At 38.7% G+C, this 21,484-nt stretch overlaps 1 protein-coding gene across 1 annotated transcript in view; it reads left to right on the top strand.

The window, feature by feature from the left end:
- Positions 1-20,472, top strand: part of Blnk (B cell linker) — a 68,092-nt gene extending 47,620 nt beyond the window's left edge. Inside the window, exons 9-17 of the mRNA XM_076834638.1 lie at positions 3,429-3,501; positions 5,128-5,155; positions 6,602-6,644; positions 8,897-8,981; positions 9,417-9,448; positions 10,689-10,765; positions 11,981-12,064; positions 14,277-14,432; positions 20,159-20,472. Of these exons, the coding sequence (XP_076690753.1) occupies positions 3,429-3,501; positions 5,128-5,155; positions 6,602-6,644; positions 8,897-8,981; positions 9,417-9,448; positions 10,689-10,765; positions 11,981-12,064; positions 14,277-14,432; positions 20,159-20,278 (698 nt within the window). The 3' untranslated portion in view covers positions 20,279-20,472. The remainder of the gene's footprint in view (positions 1-3,428; positions 3,502-5,127; positions 5,156-6,601; positions 6,645-8,896; positions 8,982-9,416; positions 9,449-10,688; positions 10,766-11,980; positions 12,065-14,276; positions 14,433-20,158) is intronic.
- Positions 20,473-21,484: the final 1,012 nt, after the last annotated feature.

The following is a 21,484-nucleotide window of genomic DNA, read 5'->3' as shown; positions in this document are numbered from 1 at the left end:
AGACCAGTGATACTGAGGGGTACCCACTCCCCACCCTATTACCAGCAGAGAGGGGTGGGACTCCCACTCCTGCATTTCCAGAGTGTTCTCTTTGTCTTTGTCGCTCTTCCCTACACACACACACACACACACACACACACACACACACCCTATCCCAGAGTTGAACACAAGGGTTTGGAAGTTTAAGCTCTGCTTCCATTGACAGGATCCTTGAAAGAAAGTGAAGGGGAAACTATTTTTAAAAAAGCATTTCTTAGACTCTTTCCTGGTGAAATTGTTCACTTTTCTCACAATTTCTAGTCTGACCCTCTTCCTCAGAACTCACAGCCTCTTTGAATGTGGGAATGGGAAGTCAGAGTCCTATTTCAGCTTATCTTAGATTCTGGGAACAAAGGGCAGCTTGCCAGCCCAAAATGTCATGATGAGGCTACTATAGTCCCCGTTGAAATGGGGAGCCAAGTCAGGATGAGAGTTTGAACACACGTCTTGGCAGGGGAGCAAAATGTCTGCCAGAGGTTTAGGCTCAAATACCCTTGGTGTAAACCCTAGCCTAGCCACCCACCCTCTGGGAGCCCCGGTTTGCCCTACCTGATGTTACATGAGACTTGGAGGTGACACATTTATAGTACCTGGCACTCTGCTGGCTCCCTAGAGAGACTGTGATGGTTGATCACAAGACACTAAAACAAAGACAATAATAATCATGTTTCCTAAGATCCTTCATGAGTTATAATTTACCTTCATCGGTTATAATTTACATATCTCAAAATTCACCCATCTTATGCATATAACTCAATGATTTTTGTAAACCATTACATTTATAGTAATACGTTATATAACCAACACCATAGTCCAGTTTTAGAAAATTTCCATGCCCACCCCACCTCACCCCAAAAGATCCCTTTTATCCATTTATAGTTACTGCTGTTTCTACCCCCAGCTCCAGGCAACCACTGGTCTGCTTTCTGTTGCTATAGATTTGCTTTTTCTAGACATTTCATATAGATAGAATCATACAATATGTAGTCTTTTGCACTGGGCTCCTTTTCCTTAGCATAATGTTTTTGACCTTCAAAAACTTTTAAATCTCTTCCCAGTATATGACCATTATTATATTTGACCAGTTCTTTAAAATTGGAAGTTACAATATTATCTTACCACACTAACTCTGAGTTAGATAAGGTAGGTAGTGGTGCCCCCATTTCATAGAGGGCATAACTGAGGCACTGTGGCTTGCAAGAGTCACCCAGCCAGTTGGGTGACAGGTGAAAAATGAGAACCCTGTCTTCCTGATTCAGGACCACCGGTTTTCTGCCAGGACTTGTCCTCTACCACAGAGAAGAGCTGGGAGGCCCTCTTTCTCCTCTGGTCACCAGAAGTTATTTATGGAGAGGCGAAGGAAAGGGAAAACGTTGGCAGGGTGTTTGGAGATATGAGGGAAGGGGAAGCTTAGTAGAAAAGCCAGGCAGTGAGTCTGACAAAGATAACTTACCAAGGCCAAATGAGTCCTTGACATTTAAGTAGAGGGAAACCCCTGGGAGGAAACACTGACTTAGACCTTCTTCTACTTCCTTATTTTTCCGACAAGAACTTTTTTTTGCTCTTCCTTGAAATCTTCCATTAAAATCTATGAGCAACCCAGGGATATTGTAGCAGCATCAAGCTTAAGTATTCAATTTGTACACTAGTTAACTAAACTCAGCTGGACTCATATGACATATTGAGATGACATTTCAGTTTATTGTCACATGAAATGTAAAATTCTAAATGTAGCCTTTTTCCCAAATAGCTTTTTAAAATCACATCCAAATCAGGCAGCCTGTAAGTAGGAGTGGCATTGGAGGTGGCAGTGCTTCATCAGGTCCTGGGGAAAAACTATCCACTTTTTTTTTTTTTTTTTTTTTGTACCAAGGATTGAACCCAGGGGTGCTTAACCACTGAGCCACATCCCCAGCCCTTTTTCATATTTTATTTAGAGACAGGGCCTCACTGAATTGCTAAGTACCTCGCTAATCTGCTGAGGCTGGCTTTGAACTCGAGATCCTCCTGCCTCAGCCTCCCAAGTTGCTGGGATTACAGGTGTGCACCACTGCACCCAGCAAAACTACACACTTTTGGCTGTCACTGTTGCTTGTGTTTAGGAAGTTAGTCCTATACAAGGACTATGCATAGAAAAAGAGTAGCTGGGCTCTGAGCAGAAGCCTGAGGGTCTCTCTGTAGTAAAGTCTATGAGAATAAACTCTGCTATCTCTTTTTTTAAAATATTTATTTATTTAATTTTTAGGTGTAGATGGACATAACACAATGCCTTTATTTTTATGTGGTGCTGAGGATTGAACCCGGGTCCCGCCGGTGCTAGGCAAGCGCTCTACCACTGAGCCACAATCTCAGCCCTGCTATCACTTTTTAAATACTTTTAGAGGCCTTTTTCTCTTGTTAGTTATCGGATATGAGATATGGGGTACACTTGTCTTGCCTGTGTCAAAAAGGCGGAGGCCTTGGTCCACTCCTTCAAGACCTACACTGGGTACTGACACGAGGCCTTCAAGTGCTTTATACAGACCAGCTCTCAATAATTCTTGGCAATTGATTATTGCTTCGGTGTTATTGTGTGCTCTGATTATTGTCTCAGTGTTACTTCTGAGCTATCTTGCAAACTAAAATAATATATACCAAGGGCAGCAGGTCCAACTTACGCTTACGAGCATCTCCCATAAGCCCATTAGGAATTGTGGACTTATCAATATAGTAGTTCTTAATAAAACATTTATTCAATTTAATTTGACTCAAAAAGGGGTCTTATCAGAACCCTGTAAGTTTCACTGAGCAACAACGTCCTAGCAGCCCAGCATCTGCCTGAGGGGGAGCAGCTAGCAGACACTGATGGCTGCCTTAGCTCTGGCCTCCCCGGTCCAGGCCTTACCTCTCCCCCAACCATGAAGCTCTCCCCTGCCTCTCATGCTGCCTGCCTCATAAGGATTGTCTGGCTCTGTCTTCAGGTGAGAAGGGAGTTGGGTTAGGGCAAAAGACCCTCCGGGTCTCTTCTGTGACTTTGAAAGATGATATTTGGGGAAAAGCAGGCCACTTGTCCCAATTGGACCATTTGTGCCCTAGGCAAAGGCCCTGAGAACTTTGCAATGAACAAGTGAATATCCAATGTGAGGTGAAGTACCATGTATGGTATGGAAATGGGGTTATGGGTGAGCAGGGTCTATGCTGTGTATCAGGAGTGGTGACTTTGACCTTTTCTCTCTGTGATGCACATCTGTACAATATATAGATGCAAGTGTGAGCTCTTGGCTTCACAACTAGCAATATATGCAACACAAAATGTGTATGTTCCTGAGTCTGCCAGAAAGGCCAGCCCCACTGAGATCATCAGCCCCAGGTGCAGGACACAGGGACTAACTGTGTGTGTGTTAATGCAGGTCGGAACAGCGGGGTCTGGGAATCCAAGTCACCTTCTTCACCAGCGGCACCATCCCCACTGCCGAGGGTGGGGTGAGTACTTGCTTCGGGAAGCAGCTCTGTGAAATGTGAGGGGGTGGGACGACAGGACCCTGCTGCCCTGCAGATTCTGCAGAGTTCTCTTCTACCTCCAGGGCAAGCTGCACTTTGGACATGGGGAGCCCCTGCTGAGATGGGAAGGGAGGAGTCTATCCTCCCATAGAGTTCTAGTTAAATCCTCAGTTCTTTGATTTACCATTGATTTACTGTGTTCAACACAACACCCTGACTTTTAGATGCTCCAGCACCAAAATAATTTTGAGGCTTCCTAACGGATTTTATCTTTACTTTCTAATGGTCTATAAATAAATGTGTGTACCATTTGCAGCCTATGTTAGGGTGCTCAAAGCAACACCATGGAGGCTCCCTTCCAAGGTGACACAAAAGGGTTATTCTTTCTTACTGAATCCAAAGGGGCTTTGTATATGGTCAGATGAATGTCGTAATGCGTTAATATTACAAACAGTGACCCTGTGAAATTATGTTGGCCCAATAGGTTATTTAAAAAGCACACTTCAATATATTTTTGCCTAAAGTGCCTGCATGGTTATAATCTTAACTCTGCCTTAACTGGAAAGAAAGAAAGAAAGAAAGAAAGGAAGGAAGGAAGGAAGGAAGGAAGGAAGGGAGAGAGAAAGAGAGGGAGGGAGGGAAGAAAAACTTAATTTCAGGGATTTATGAACCAAAACTCTTCACACTTCTCTTTTGGCTCAGTTTATCACTTGGGGCAAGTTACTTAGTCTCTTTAAGCCTCCATTTTCTCTTCTCTAAAATATGATGATAATATCCATTTGAAAGGGTCATTGTAAAAGGTTTAAATAACCGTGGAGAGCCTAACCCAACTTTAGGCTTCTTGCAGGCACTGGGTAATTGTTGTTATTATACCTCTCCTATCCCCCCAGCTGCAGCTCTCAGTCAAAAAGCAAGAGGGAGAAGGAAGAGGGGGGAGATTTAAATAAACACCCAAGAGAAGCACAAAACCCCGAGCAGTATTAGGTTCCCAGCTGTATTGGAAACAGAAATGTTAGTGAAGGCAGCACCTCCAGGGCCACAATTCATAGTGGTTTGCAAACTCGTTTGGCCTTGGATCTCTCTGAATGAAATGTTACACAGAGGTGTAGAAGAGAATAGTCACCTAGAAGCAGGGCGGAGGTTGGTGTGGGGAGGTACCGGCTCCAGGCTGCCCTGCCTCGCTGTCCTCTTATCCCACTCGTGCCCTAAGCAGATGGCTTAGGTGCCAGAGGGGAAGCAGGGGGCTCTGCATACACACTTTGAAAATGCTGACTCTGGTCCTTGTGTCACAGGTGAGGAAACTGGAGCTCAGATTTGCCACACAGTCAAGAGAAAGGGCCCAAGGTCACCTCGTAATCAGAACTGGAGCAAGAGCTGTACCTGTTTGCTCTTGTCCATCGCCCCTAGCCATTCCTCATCTGTCAGTGGACTCTGTTTGAACCAGGAGGTCATAACCAAATCCTATTTCCATCCCTCTCTGCCCTTCAAGGACAGCCTTCGTACCCACTCCTATCTCTTTCATTATTCTAGTTTAAATTTGGGAGTAAGACGGTAGCTACTTTTATCTTCATTGTGTTTTAACAAAGCTAACTTCTTTTAATTCCCCAGGAAAAAACCAGCTACACCACTGAAGACGGTAAGTTAATTTTGCATTTAGAAGTGTCTCATATTTTCTGCAGTGTTTATTCTTATCCACTTATTTGAAGTTGACAATGCTTCCAGCTCTAGTGAATGCAGCAATCCAACTAGCTGCTATCCAACTAGTCCAGAGGAACCTGGAGTCCCCAGGTAACCTGGGAAGGTGCTGCCTAAGAGGAGCTTGTCCTCACTGGACCTTGGTGAGTTCACTGAGGGTGTGCAGCAGATCACTAGTGGGGGCCAGGCTCTCTGCCTCCCACCACCTCTGCCTTTCCCACAGGAAGCCCTTGTCTCTTGCTGACCACCCACCTCCCCAGTCGGGGTTTTTAGACCCCCATTCCCTCCTGACCTGTGGGAGAGATTGGGGGAGCACGCCCCGACCAGGACAGGCCAAGAAAGGTAAAGGTCGACTGGCCGCCCACACCCAGCCCTCCCTCCCTGGAGGACAATCAGACGCCAGGGAGAACTGTCAAAGCAGGATCTGGTTTAATGAGAAAACATACACAGCTAATATAATGTACAGGAGCCAATCGGTAAAGGTCAGCAAGGTGGGGAGAATTTACATCTACACCCATCCTACAGGCAGTAATGCCCATGAGGGCAGAGAGGTTCTGAGCCTATCCTAGAGGTGGTCCGATTCTTTATCACAACCCAGGGCAATGCCTTCTGGCTAATCGCTAGGTGCTCTCTTAGCCACATGTGGCCCCAGGACTGGGAAGCGGGTGCAGCCAGCAAATTAAGCTTCCTCTTTTCTGATGCAACATGCCCCACGTTACATTATGCCTTATACCCCCCCCACTCCGGTAAAATGGCAGGCCATTGTCAATCAGGCACACAGCCTCAGACTAAACTCAGATTCTGGCCAGCACTTGGTGAACCTGGGCCACCCCATCATATAAGGAAGCCCTTTGTTTTATCATAATTCAAAAAACCCTTCTGTGGAACCTGACATTGACAATCCCTTAGCAAACACACACAGAAGGTGGAGTCAAGAGACCAAAGCACAAGTGCTACTCCTGGGCAGCTACTGGGGTCACCATACCCATGAACCCCAATGATGGAACAGAAGGGTCCCCACACCAAGATGACACTATTTCTCCTATGAGACACTTCCAGTCAGTTATCATTTAATGCAAAGTTTGGAATGGGGACTGTATTTATAATTGTTGTTGTGATTGAAATACTAGCTATGCATCAAAGAAAACTACCATATTTATTTTAGTAATAGTGCTTTGGCTTTTTAAAAAGATACTTATTTTTTTAGTTTTAGGTGGTTACAATATCTTTATTTTATATTAATGTGGTGCTGAGGATCGAACCCAGTGCCTTACACGTGCTAGGCAAGCACTCTACCACTTGAGCCACAACCCCAGCCCTGCTTTGGCTTTTACTTCTATATTCCACTCTTTGACCATCTTTGCTTTTTTTTTTTTTTCTCACACAGACTCCAGTTGCCTCTCAACAAAATGCATCAAGTGGTTGTGAAGGTAAATCTATTACTTTGAAAAAATGAGCATGTCCTTTAAAAGTAATTTTAATTAAGGATTTGTACTAAATCTAATTTTATCTTTCCTTCACTCTTTATAAGGCAATGACAAATATGAAGTTGAATTTTCTAAATAGCCTTTCACTTTGCAATGAGTAGTGAGTTGCAAAGCTAGCTCAGAATGAGAGATTACCAGGTAGGGTGTTTGGAGTAGACTACAGTCTACCTGCCAAATACCTGCCCATTTGCAGACAGATATGACTGGCCAGGAGACAATGCATTGGCCCTACATAGATGTAAAGACTCATTTAGAGCTATTAACGTATCTTAGAAATATTTGAACAAGTTTCTTTCTCCCCTGCCCCCACCCAGTTCTTGGGATTGAACACAGGGCCTCACAATGCTAGGCAAAGGCTGTACCATTGAGCTGTATTCCCAGCTCTAAATAAGTTCTTTTTGCTAAGTTTTAAAACTGATGTTTTTAAAATTCAACTGTCTTAGTACATCTTCAATTGCTCTTCTGCCTTTGTTTTATCATAACTCAAAAATCTTACCTTTTAAATAATTTCCCTATTAAAAATATTTACATTTGAAAAATGTGTAATGGGAAAAAACACAAGGACATAAGAATCATTCATAATATCAACACTTAAAACACTACATAGCCATTCAAGTCCTACACACTTCTAATTCCATACCCAATTTAGCTACCTAATGCTAAAGCCATAGTGAAGGTTCCTCTCACTGTTTCCTGCATTCATGTGGACATATCTACATGGAATGTGCTGGTTTCTCTGATGATAGACAATGGATTTTTTCTGATTGTGCCTACAACTCATACCTCCGCTTTAATTTTTTGGGTTTTCCATTCTACCTCCCGTGTCTTTTCTCCCAAGTTATTTAGGAGGCAGCACTTCTTTTCTGCTCTCTAGCTTTCTCTGCCTTTCCCGTGATGCTTTCCTCTTCCTGGACATTCTATGTATTCTTCGCATGCTCTTCCATCCCTTGCAATCTCTCCTGCCTGTTGAGCAGGGAACATAGAGTGATACAGAGGCTTCTGAGACTCAAAGCCTCTGTAGGAAGTAAGTTCAACCCTGAGCCAACTTCATGGCTTTGGGAGCCTCCAAAAACCTGGCTTAGGGAATGTGTTCTACTGCTCAAGAGTCCTTTTTCTCAAAGGACTCCCAGCACAGGAACTTAGCATGTCACTTCCAGTGTATTTATTTAAAAAGCAGGGGTGATGGCCATCCAAACCAAAACAGGGGAAGAACCTTCTCTCACCTGAAAGGAAGCCTCCAGTATGGTAGAAGCAAACCAGGTGTGGTCAGAGCTCAAAAGCTGCTGCAATCTATGTGGTCCTTTTACCATCTTTGGAAATTGCCAAATTTTAAAGTCATGAGCAAAAGGTGGCAGTTCAAAGTAACTTGCCACACATTATGAACTTCAGAGCACCACAAGAAACCCTGAAGTCTATTTTACCACTTACAGTATTTAAATCTTTGAGTTCTTGCTACTTTTTTTTCCCTTTGGGGTTCCCATAGCTCTCTATCTTTCTTCCATACAGGAAACTCACCCACAGATACACCAAGAGTTTAACACACTCCCAGACCAAGAGGGAGAATAAATCATTAAACTAATTTATGGATCATATTTATTAATGGTTCAGGAGTAAAGTTCCCCATGGGCTTCAAATTAAATTTCTTACATTAGAGGTTTATGTCCATTGTCTACTCACTCCTCAAGCAAAAACAGTGAAACGCCGGTGAGATTAACATTAATCCAGAGATAAATTTCAATTTGATCCAATTAATTCTTCAAAAAGAGTGAATAATTCATGAATCCTGATGTTCACCTCTTATCAGTAACAAATGACACCACATCTTCTGGCTAGTTGAGACACACTGTAGGAGGTGGTGGGAAGTGGGTGAAGCTATCCTACATAGAAAGTAGGGTGCAGAGGGTGTTGAGACCTGCTCATCTCCTGGCACCCACCTATGCTCACACACTTAAAGGTCCAGCCCCCACCCACTCAGTCTCCATGAACTTTGCCAGAGGATGAGCACAGACGTGTATGGTGTACCTCTAACATTGTTGGGTAGGAGTCCTAATTGCAGCAAACTGGCAGGAGTACAGATCAATGATGTCCTGGGAAGAATCTAACCAAACCTGGTTCTCCTAGGCTAATGTGGCTGGGTTTGGGGATGGAGACAAACCTTCCACTCTAATCCTAATATGAGAATTCTCCTAATCCAGAGAAGCCTGTACCTGCTGAACGCCATCGAGGGTCTAGTCACAGACAAGAAGCTGTGCAGTCACCAGTGCTTCCTCCTGGTCAGAAGTAAGAATCTTGCCCTTCAAAAACAACTTTCCTCTTGTTGCTGTGGGATTTAGCATGTGCTTTGTGGCACTGCATAATGACACTGGCTTGTAGAGCTTAGTAAAGATCCAATGTTTCATTGTTTTGTAATTATCTTTTAAAAGGTGTTCAGCAAATTTCAAACTGTGCAGAATTGTAGAGACCTATCATCAGGGTAAATTATTGGATTTAACTAAAGTATAACACCTTAGTTGAGGCTCCTTCTTTTTCAAAGCCAAAGGGAATAACATTACTTATCTTTGAGGTTTCTGTGCCTCTCCTAACTTTAAATATGTCTTATTGGTCACTGGGGTTGATTCCTTTGAAATGTGCCCATTTAGAGCATTGTTAGTGTAAGCAAACAAAAAAAAATATTGTGCCTTTGCTGTTTAATTAACTTGCAATTCTTCCTTTCAGACCTGTCCATCAAAAACCCATACCTCTGCCAAGTAAGTACAATAGAATCATGAAGAGCAGCCTCAGGGGGTGTTAAATTCTGATGGACCTAGGTTCTAACACTGTCACTCCTAGATGTGTGGTTATTTGTAACTCCCTTTGCTTGTTTCCTCGTTTGTAAAGGGGGGCAAGAATATTTGTTTCATAGAGTTGTTTTGAAAGGTAAATAGATGTGAGACAATTTTTTTTTTTTTTTTTTTTTACTTTTCTTTCTTTTTCAGTATTGGTTTAATATGGTACTGGCTGGATTTTTTGTTTGTTTTTAGCAAATCAGTACAGCTGTTTTTAAGATAAGACAATAAAGGAAAACAAAATATGGGAAGTACCTAGCATAATACTTGGTACACAGAAAGTTCTCAATAAATGATAACTATTTAATTTAAATCTAAAATACATCTTGATCATCAAATATATCTACAAAAGTACCCTGAAAAAATTATCCAAGTATCTGGCTAATTTTCCCAAGGCAAACTTCACCCTAAAAATTTCTGTATCAGATCAGTCAGGCTCACAGAATGTAACTGCCCCAAACCTTAATTTTATTTCTATCCAATGTAGGGGAAGGAACTCTACCTTATATGGATAATTTGTAATATAGTAAAAAATAGTTAATATTAAGCCCATTCAAATAAACAGAATAATTATCATTTACAAAAAAATTTATGTGCATATTTTTAAAAAACACTTTTGGGGGGTTATAATAACATGCATGATTCACCTTAAATAAACGAAACTTTTACTAAATAGTTTTTATTTTAATTCTGGAAACACAAACTGTGAAAATGATTTTCTAGAGGAATCTATTTTTCTTTATTTAAAAAACTTTATTATTTCTTTTCTTGTTTTTCAACCCAAGTCATGTTTTCAATCATTACTAACCAGATGTGCCATATGCCACGCACTGTTCTAGACACAGGAGATACTAGAATGGATCAAAGAAAGACCCTGTCCTCATGAAGCTAATATTCTGTTGAAGAAAACAGACTATATAAATAAACACCTAACAAACAATGCCATATCCCGTACATACTAAAGTGCTATAAAAGAAAAACAGCATGGTGGCAGGATCTGGGGGGCTCATTCACAGGTTCCTTGGACCACACTTTGAGAACCACTGTCCTAAGGATTTGGGGCATGTGTATTTCCAGCAGCATCCAGCACAGCAATGAGGTGTAGGTATAGTAACTGCTCAAGAAACAGTGAAGATTAATTGATTTTTCAAATCCTTCTCAGGATTTTCAGAAGGGGGAAGCCCAACGGTGGATGGACCATCTCTCAGCTTTTCATCTAATTCCACTTTTTCAGAACAGGTATATCAAGAACTTTTTTAATTTTTTAATTTGTTCTAATTAGTCATACATGACAGTAGAATGCATTTTGACACATTGTACACAAATGGGGCATGACTTCTCATTCCTCGGGCTGTGCACCTTGCAGAGACTCACTGGTAGTGATTTCACACATGTGTGTATCATGAACTTGTGATATGTTAAATTATTACAGGAAGATGCAGGAAAAGGTATGTCTTTGGAGATGAGAAAGTCAGGAGAAGAAGGCTTGGGAACAGAACCTGTCTTTTAAGTTGGTTTTGTGAGTTGTCATTTACCAAGGGGCATGAAATAGCCTTTTTTTTTTTTTTTTCAATGACTAAGACCTGCCCCATTTAATTCCAATTTGTGTTCCAGATGCCCTGAATAACAATTCAGGTTTCTTCAAAATAGCAAGGAAATGTGTTATGTTCGTTGTTCTTCCTCTCACATGGATTTATTTAAACTTTGTAATTTCCTTAGAATAGACCTGTGAAGATTTATACTATTAAAACACATATAAAACAGTGTAGTTTAAAAACAGTCAGAAAAAGGACTCTGAGCACTTGAACAAGTCTCTAAGTTTAGGTAAAAATGTAAGATAGAGACAATAGCATGAATCCTTCTTGCCTTCAAGAATTGAATAAGGCCAGGCGCTGCGGTGCACGCCTGTAATCCCAGCGGCATGGAAAGCTGAGACAGGAGGATTGAGAGTTCAAAGCCAGCCTCAGCAATAGCAAGATGCTAAGCAACTCATGAGACCCTGTCTCTAAATAAAATACAATAAAGGGATGGGGATGAGGCTCAGTTGTTGGAGTGTCCCTTAGTTCAATCCCTGATACCCTCCCCCACAAAATCAAATAAGATAATTTTCATAGAAACACTTCAGAAATTTTTAAACACTCCACAAATCAACAAGGATGAAAGCACTGTGGAGAGACTAGCTTATCTAGGAGAAGGAAATAAATGGTTCAGGAACCTGATGGCATTTAGTTATGTGCAAGAACTGAATTTAAGGCCAAACTGGAAAGTGTCAGGGACGTAATTCTTGTGGTTGGCCAAAGGAAGCTCTAACTCATTTTCATGTTCTTGTTGCAAATATACAATTTTGGTTCCTGTCATGGTTGTGCAAAATGGATCTTTGTTTCCAGTGCACAGAAGTTGCAGAGTCTTCTAGGGACCAGCTTGTGTTCACCTAACAATGCCTGCCTTTCACAGGAAGCTGACATTCACGGTAAGCCATGGTATGCTGGTGCCTGCGATCGCAAGTCGGCTGAAGAAGCGCTATACAGATCTAACAAGGTTTGCTCATCTTTAAACTCTGTTTGCCCTGGACCTAAGAAAGCTAAGAAAGGCAAAGCTGTCAATCCTGATCAATGCTGATTATGTAATTGCAAAAATATGGATTCAGAGATCTTGTTCCTTAATCAAGAGGAACTCCGTCTCCTCTCTCCAGCATCCCTCCTGGCTCCTCTGCCTCCTTCCTACCAGTCCTTTCATGTCAAGGTTCCACAGTCTCTACTGCTCTCCAAACAATGGCAAAGAGGAGGATTCCAGGGAGGAATCTGGAAAGCTTGCTGTGACTGAGCTCCATTCAGGAATGAGCAGTGACAGGCTGTTTGGGATTGATTGGTGGGTTTAAAAATTTGGGCCCAAATGTCCAAATGAGTCAGAAAACCTGGAAATAAATTTTTGAGGGCCTAACCCTAGTCACTTAGGAACACTGACTGTGGACAGCTTGGACAACCCAAGGGTAAAATGTCACTTCCTACTCTGTCAGAATAGGCAGCATTTACATACCGTTCCTCCCTGTCCTTGTTTAGTCCTCCCTCTGCAATCAAACATATCAATACTTCCCATCAGTCCTTCTGTGGCACCCAATTGCCTCTGGTTTGATGAAGCTTATTGGCATTGGATTCTCAGGAAAAACTGTGTTTATATTATTCGGGTTCTGACACATTAAAAGCTATTTTGTAAAAATTAAAAAATAAATTAAAAAAAAGCTATTTTGTTCATAGCCTGATACTTGGAGGAAATCTTGGCTGGATATAAAATCCTTAGCCTGAGTCTTTTAAAGTATTGGTCTATTGGATTATGTTGTTTGCCTTATGTAAACTTTGATAGGTTATTTTGAAGATTCTGCAACTTTTTTTTTTTTTTTTTAGTCTAATAGTGTTATTCAAAACATGTCTCTGAGTTGATTGTTCCAGGTCAATTTTCTCAAGTAGACAGAAGTCCTTTCAATATATAATTGTGAATTTTCTTTTATATTCAATACGTTTTCTCAACTAGGGCAGTTCTGTTGCTTTGCTTTTTTTTTTTTTTTTTTCTTTTTTTTTTCTTAAAGTCTCAAATTACATGTATTTTAGACTCTCATTGTTTTTCTTTTTTCTTCTTTTTCTTTTCTTTCTTCCTCTTCTTTTCCTTTTGCAGTACTGGGGATTGAACCCAGGACCTTGAACATGCTGGGCAAGCACTCTATCACTGAGTTACATCCTCAGCGAATTTCTTTTTTTTTTTTTCCTTGAAACAGTGGCTTGCTTAGTTGCCCAGGCTGACCTCAGTATTGGGATCTTGCTGCTCAGCCTCCTAAGCAGTTTGGGTTACTGGCGTACCTTGCGTAACTCTCATTATTTAAATGTCTTAGTGGTTTGCACACCTTCAGTGTTGTGAACTAAATCTTCATTTGGGTCTTTTTAGCCCCTGGGCAGCTTGGTAAATTTTTCTTTGTTTCTGAGATACATTTTTTCCTTTTCCTCAAATTCTTCCCTGAGTTTGATCAACTCTTGTTGCATTTCTTCTTCCTGCTTTTTGTTTATTTTTTGCTTTAAATTTTTGAATTTATGATTTTATATATTTACGAAATATTTAATGAAAATTGGAATACTGTGTTATAGGTTTTTTTCTGCTTAAAATAAGTTATGTTAAAGGAGAGAATTTCCATCAGCTAGAAGGTTTAATACCCAGGCTCTGTTTTCTTCTTATATTACTTTTGGATGACATTTGATACTCTGTTCATATGCAATTTATAGACGTGGTTCCTAGTTTGGGAATGTTCTCTAGGTTTTATCTTAATGTATTCCTCCACACATTTCTAAAGCCTATAAACATGATATGTTAGTTAACACATCAAAAAGCTAGTATTGATATATGTGTAATATGAATTGTAATGCATTCTGTTGTCATATATAATAAACCAAAATTTAAAAAATAATTTAAAAAAAGAAATCTCACAGGATTTTTGGGAAGTCAAATATGTGTAATTTTAAAAAGAAAGTTTTTGTTTGGAAAAAAAAAAAAAAACTAGAATTGACCTTGATCAGGATATAGATTTCTGTATTTAACTGAACTATTTCCTTGGAATAAAATAAAATAAAATAAAATAATTAATAATAAAAAATAAAGCTATTTAATCATGTTTTGAATATAATATAGGTATTCTTTATAAATTGATTGTAGCCTGTACAAATATAAATAATACTAACTATAATTATGCTTTTCTTTTATTAAACAGGATGGATCATTTCTTATTCGAAAAAGTTCTGGCCATGATTCCAAACAGCCATATACACTAGTTGTATTCTTTAATAAGCGAGTATATAATATTCCTGTGCGATTTATTGAAGCAACGAAACAATATGCTTTGGGCAGAAAGAAAAATGGTGAAGAGGTCAGTAATTTCCCTCTTATTTCCATTCTGTAACCGTACGTGGAGCACAGTGACATCACACTGTATTAACTGCTAGAGATGAAGAACAAGGCTCTGAGTGCTTAGAGCTATGCTTGCTTACATGTCATAAAGAGAAAACAAGATAAAATACTTTATTTTGGAAGTATTTCCTATGAGAAAACAGAAAAGAGAAGGTTACTCTGACCTAAGATATTCATCCAAGAAGATGTATAAATGAAGGTTGAAAATGTCATGGAGAATTAAGGTTGTAAAAATCAAGGTCATGGTCTAGACCTGCAAAGTTGAGACCTGGAATCTCAATTCCAGTACCAAGGTAGGTGAGCAGGGAAGGAGCCAGAAAAGATGTGGGAGCTTGATTTGAAACAGCTCTTGGACCAGAATTAGCTTATGGGCCTGCAGCATGGGGAAGAAAATCACATGGGTCTTAAATATCAACCATACATGAACTTCAACACATCTGTTAACCTGGACCATAGCCCAAACTTAGCATATCTCAGTTTAGCTGGCCTGTTCCTGTAATAAGCCCTGAAATATGAGTCAGAATAATCTACAGATGGTCTAGAAAGGGGGTGAAACTCATTCTAGTCTTAAATGATGGGTTGAATTTAATTAATAGAATAATAGTTGGATGTGTCCCTGTAGTATGCTGTTTTTGAGTCCTTTGGGTATAGTCCGAGGAGAGGGATAGCTGGGTCAAATGGTGGTTCCATTCCCAGATTTCCAAGGAGCCACAACAATGTTTATAGCAGAACAATTAACAATAGCTAAACTGTGGAGCCAACCTAGATGCCCTTCAGTGGATGAATGGATAAAAAAAAATATGGTATATATACACAATGGAATTTTACTCAGCAATAAAAGAGAATAAAATCATGGCATTTGCAGGTAAATGGATGGCCTTGGAGAAGATAATGCTAAGTGAAGTTAGCCAATCCCCCCAAAAAACAAATGTTGAATGTTTCTTCTGATATAAGGAGGTTGACTATAGTGGGGTAGGGAGGGGGAACATGGAAGAATTAGATAAATTCTAGATAGGGAAGAGGGGAGGGAGGGAAAGGGAGGAGGCAGAGGATTAGCAAGGGTGGTGGAATGCGATGGACATAATTATCCAAAGTACATGTATGAAGACACAAATTGGGTGTTATATACAAACAGAGATATGAAAAAATTGTGGTATATATGTGTAATAAGAATTGCAATGCAAAAAAAACAAAGATACATGTATAAAGACATGAATTGGCATGAACATACTTTATATATAAAGATATGAAAAATTGTGCTCTATATGTGTAACAAGAATTGTAATGCTGTCATGTATTTAAAAAATAAAATCAATTAAAAATAACTTTAAAAAAGAATAATAGTTGGAGGGAGAAAAATGAAAAAAGTGGAGAGAGAACAATTTAAGCAGAGAAAACAACATAAACAAAGTTTAAGAAATATTTGTTGTCTAAATTCCTTCAGAAAGAGCCACACCCATTCCAAACTCAGAACTTGTAAGAAAATATCACAATTGTCTTTTCCACTGGATAAGACCATATGTACATATCTTGTACACTTATTTCCAGAACCAGAATACAATGACTGGCTTCAGTGAGTACCTGATAAATATTTATTAAATAAATGACTTGAATTGTTGGTTGAGTAGTTATAAGCAGGAAAATAGATAAAAGTTCTTTTGTATTCTCACTTCAGCTTTTTAGAAAAACTGTGGTAAAATACTTATCATAAGCATATACTCTTACTATATTTGCCATTTTTAAGTATAATGTAGTAGGTTTGATTATATTTACATTGTTGTGAAACAGATCTCCATGTATTTTTTATCTTGTAGAACTGAAATTCTATATTCACTAAACAACTTCCCTTTTCCCCTCTCCCTCCAGCCTCGGGTAGCCACCCTTATGCTTTCTATGTTTATGTATTTGACTACTTTGGGTATCTCATATAAGTGAAATCGAATAGTATTTGCCTTCTCGTGACTGGCTTATTTCCCTGAGCATAATGTCCTCTATGTTGTAGCATGTGACAGGATTTCCTTCCTTTTTAAGAAATATTTTAAGACTACATAGTATTTCATTGTGTATATACACCACATTTTACTTATCCATTCATTCCACTGGGACACTTGGGTTGCTTTCACTTTTCACTTTTGGGCTGTGTGTGACTCTGCTTTTAATTATTGTGAGTATACATCCAGAAGAGGGATTGCTGGATCATATCATACTCCTATTTTTCATTTTTTGAAGTATCACCACACTTCTCCATTGTAGTTAAACCATTTTTAAATCCCACCAACACTGTTCAAAAGTTTGACTTTTTCACATCCCTTGTTAGTGTGTGTATGTTTGTGTGTGTGTGTGTGTGTGTGTGTGTGAGTGTGTGTACCATCCTTATGAAAGTGAGGTGATATTTCATTGTATGTTTGATTTGTATTTCTCTGATAATTACTAAATGCATCTTTTTCATATGTTTCTTGGCCACTTGTATATCATATTTGGATAAATGTCTATTCAAAACATTAATCTACGTTTTGATCTGCTTATTTCATTCTTTTTGTGGTTGTATTTTAGGGATTCTTTATGTATTCTGGATGATATTAACCTCTTAACAGATAAATGATTTGCAAATATTTTCCCCATTTCTTAGGTTGCCTTTTCACTTTGTTGATTGTGCTCTTTGATGAACAAACGTTTTTAAGTCTGATGTAGTCTTGTCAATTTTTGGTTTTGCTGCCTGGGTTTTTTAGTGTCATTATCAAATCCAGTGTCACAAAGCTGTTCCCTGTTTCTTCTAGAGTTTTTATAGCTTGGGTTTTAAAATAAAATCTCAATCATAAAATGCAAAACTCTTAATTCAGAGACCACTAAGACCAAACTTGGCTTTTAAGTGGCAGATTTTAAGTTGTAGGGGGAAAAAATGCATTGTCATTTAACATAAGTTAAACGCTTAACAAAACTAGCTGCTTTTCTTCATTCACGAAACTCTTCATTCTTGCTGAAAATTTTATCTTACAAATTTTAAAAAATTCTTCTTAATCACAATCAATGGAAAGAGATAGTGGTGATCCTGGTAGGAAACAATGACTTTGGAGGGAGGATTTCATTTTAAAGCCTCCTCTGGGGTCCAGCTCTCCTCGGTGAGGCTTGAAGTTGGGTGAAGGAGCTATCCTGCTTAAGGGTCCTGAAATTCTCTCATAAATTTTGAGACTCTGAAGGGGCTGTGAGCTCTCTTGTTCTGCTAGGAAATTCTTGACTTATCCCAGAATTAATAGACCAGTACTTCACCCCATTCCTAACATATCCATCCCCTGGGTCAAAATATTAGTATGTATTATTATGATGGCATCTGAATGTACTGACAGTCAATTAAAACCCTTACTTAAATTATCTATAATAAGAAAATCCTGTCTCTCTATATTGATTATATGAATGGAAAATGAAAATTTAGGTTACATAATACTGACCGTGTGTATGTATATATTTTTCAGAAGTGTGTGTATATGTGTTTGTGCATAGGGGTCCATAAATAACTAACTTATTAATTGTTTAACTTTCCATGCAGTTGTTTTGGCGTTGGTTGATACAGTATTGAGTAATTTTACAGTTTTGACAACTGTCTGCTTTAGTTTTTTGGCCATGAGATTTTTTGAGTTATCAAACATTTTTTTTCTGTGTTTATGTAAATATCTCAAATAAACTCAATGCGAACAGAAAAAAAAAAAAACAGAACTGAGGGAAAACTGCAACTACAATATGCCAAATTCAGCTTTCCATTAAATTACAAATATGCTTAAATTACATTCCCTACTTTAAATATTTCAACTCAAGGCAGGTCCCTACTGCAAACATTTCAGTCCCCAACACTGCAACAGAACAGTACTCAAACATATTCAGGGACTGGGTGGAGAGAATGAGGTGCTTGCTAGTGTTCATGGAGCAGTTCTCTTCTGTGTTTCCTGGGTTGAGAACACACCTGTTCACTTATCATAGCCACTTCAGAGAGGCTATGATATTTTATTTCCTGGCCCTTTAGTCTAGAAATTTAATTTCCAACTGCATTAATCTTAATAGCTTTCTAGGCCAAGCAAACAGAATGCTTGTATTAGGGGATTTATTATAAAAGAATTTCATTGGTGATCACAAGAGGGACAGATAATTGAAAAGAAAGAAAGAACTTTCTTTCAAATAAAAGTATTTGAATTTCCCTCTCCTCTCTTACCTAATATTCAAATGGCCAGTTATTTAAAAGACAACTGGTATCTCATTTGAAAAGGTTGACCAATATTCTGAATGCTTTATTCAATATATAGATTTTGGAAGTCATTCAAACAATTAATGAAGGCTCTAAATTTTTTTTATTCTAGATATTTTTCTTTATATAAAAAATTAAGAGATGATGAGAAAAACTGATATTAATTACTAAATTATCAGCACTGCTGTTGAATAATTACCTCTTTAAAAGTTATTTTAGGGTTGGAGTTGTAGGTCAGTGGTAAAGTGCTCACCTAGCACGTGAGAAGCCCTGGGTTCGATCCTCAGCACCACATAAAAATAAACAAACAAAATAAAGATGTTGTGTTCAATTACAATGAAAAAATAAATATTAAAAATTATTTTATAGCACTCTTGTATCCTCAAGGCATTTTATTTCATTGTCTGGGTTACATTTTATTTAATCTTACGTTGAAAACTTTGATAACTTTTCACAACAAAATTTGTGACATCCTTAAATTAAAACCTACATACAAGAGGGATTAAAATACAGCAAAACAATCTGTAGAGTAAGAGTCTATCATGAAATTTCATTGTAAATTAAGCACTAAGTTAACTCTAGTAGCCAAGCATGTATGGAAATATGAGGGTTTATAAAGATTTCTTTACATGTTGAAGAGAAAAAAAACCATAAATTTATCTAGAAATAACTTTCTCCAATACTAAACTCTAAAGTTAGTTTGTTACTTTGATCTTTGCATTTTAGTCAGCTTCTGTCACTATAACAAAATACCTGAGATAATCAACTTACAAAGAGAAAAATTTACTTTTCTCACAGTTTTGGAAGTTTCAATCTATAATGATTGGCTCTGTTGCTTGGACCTGCAACAAGGCAACAGAACATGGTGGGAATGCTTGATGAAACAAAAAATGGAGAGAAAGTGACCAGAGTCCCTATACCCTCCCTTGAGGACAGTACACCCAGTGAACTAAAAACGGCCCCCCCACTAGGCTCCACCTCTTAAAATTTCCATTATCTTCCAAATCACCACCCTGAAAACCAGACCATTAACACATGGACCTTTGGGAGTCATTCAAGATCCAAACTGCAGCATCCTATATCTAAGACTTGTGTGACATAATAATTTGTTTTATCAAGAATATAAAAATATATTGTATGATAATTTCATGTTTGACATTAATTAAAAAGCAAGATGTTAAAATATTGTATCATAACTCAGTGAAGTAATTACCCCAAGAAGTTACACTAATTGAGGATGCCAGTGTGTTTTCATCTTACTAAATACAGGAAATTCCAGAGTGTGCCACCCTCAAGGGTTCTGCCCTGTTAAACTGCATTTCTGGGGGCAGAATGTTGACCGGGACCTAATAACTTTTTACTCGGTTAAGAAAAGGAGAGAAGATGAGAGGAGTGGAACGTGAAGTTCACATAAGTGCCCATTCTAACTCGTTCATATTTTCTTCCTCTAGTACTTTGGAAGTGTTGCTGAGATCATCAAGAATCATCAGCACAGTCCCCTGGTTCTTATTGACAGTCAGAACAACACAAAAGATTCCACAAGACTGAAATATGCAGTTAAAGTTTCATGAAGAAAGGAGAAGAAGGTCAATATCTTTGTTTCAGACATTTCCCCCAAGTTTCTCCGTTTGAGAAAAAGCACCAAAACTTCATATTTTGGATTATGAATCATGAGTAATAAAATAGAAGATAAAGGCAGCCGTTGAGGTCGTCATCCACTCCTTTATAAGATGCTCACACGTACTTGTGACCGCCTCTTGCCTGATCTGAGGAAATAACACCTGGAGAGGATGAGTTACCATGCTACTAATATTCTCCAACTAAATGTATTTAAAAGAGATAGGAATAAAGTATTTTCAGTCTTACAAGAAACAAACACTGTACTTCTGTGTATGTATGTGTGGGGGATGTGTTGCTAGGGACCAGACTCAGGACCTTGCACGTGCTGGGCTACATCCACATTCAAGAACACTGTATTTCAAAATGAGAAAACTTTGCTCTTGGATAAAACAAAGATGTTGAAAATTTAAGCCCCACAATGGTCGCCAGTGCACAAATGTAGCCAAATTGTCTATTGTCAGTGTCTGCCAACTTTGTCTTTGTTAAAATTTTAATGTGTAGAAAAACAAAATACTATAGGTAATGTATGGAGTTTCTAAGTGCAGACAAGGATCATTTTGTATGTGCCCCCAACCAGGGTAGATGTATAAGGAAATGAACTTTCTGAAAGTTCTCCAGGATTCTGCTGTTAGGTTTGCTTATTAAAGATAATTATGCCCTCTTTGATCTGCATGCTTATTAAATGAACCTAAACTTGATACGAAGTTCAAAGTAAAATGACAGAAAAAGTAGATGGAAAAGACAGTTCCAAGGAAAACATCCCACAGAACAAAGGCAGACAAGCAGATACTGATGAACATTAAAGGAATAAAAGGTACCATTGTGAGCAGCCATGTCCAAGGTTCAACATCAGCCCAGAAATATATTCTACTTTTCATATCAAAGCCCTCGTTTTTACTGTGTAGTTTAGGCTGCACTGGGATGATACAGCAGCTAATTAAGACTAATAACTAGATGAGAAACACTTGATCACTGAATAAGAAAACAGTATCTGAAAGTGTTTTTGAAAGGTAGAAGGTAATGACTTCAGAGTAACTCACAGACTCACAAAGATAATGGCAATTTTAAGTGTCGTATTTTCATGATAACTACGTTATGGGTTGAGTTGTGTCCAGGGATTTTACAGATATAGTCATGTTAAGGTGATGTCAAGAAGG

The sequence above is a fragment of the Callospermophilus lateralis genome, chromosome 15 (assembly GCF_048772815.1).
Source record: "Callospermophilus lateralis isolate mCalLat2 chromosome 15, mCalLat2.hap1, whole genome shotgun sequence".
Classification (NCBI taxonomy): Eukaryota; Metazoa; Chordata; class Mammalia; order Rodentia; family Sciuridae; genus Callospermophilus; species Callospermophilus lateralis.
This window is presented reverse-complemented; position numbering and strand designations above follow the sequence as displayed.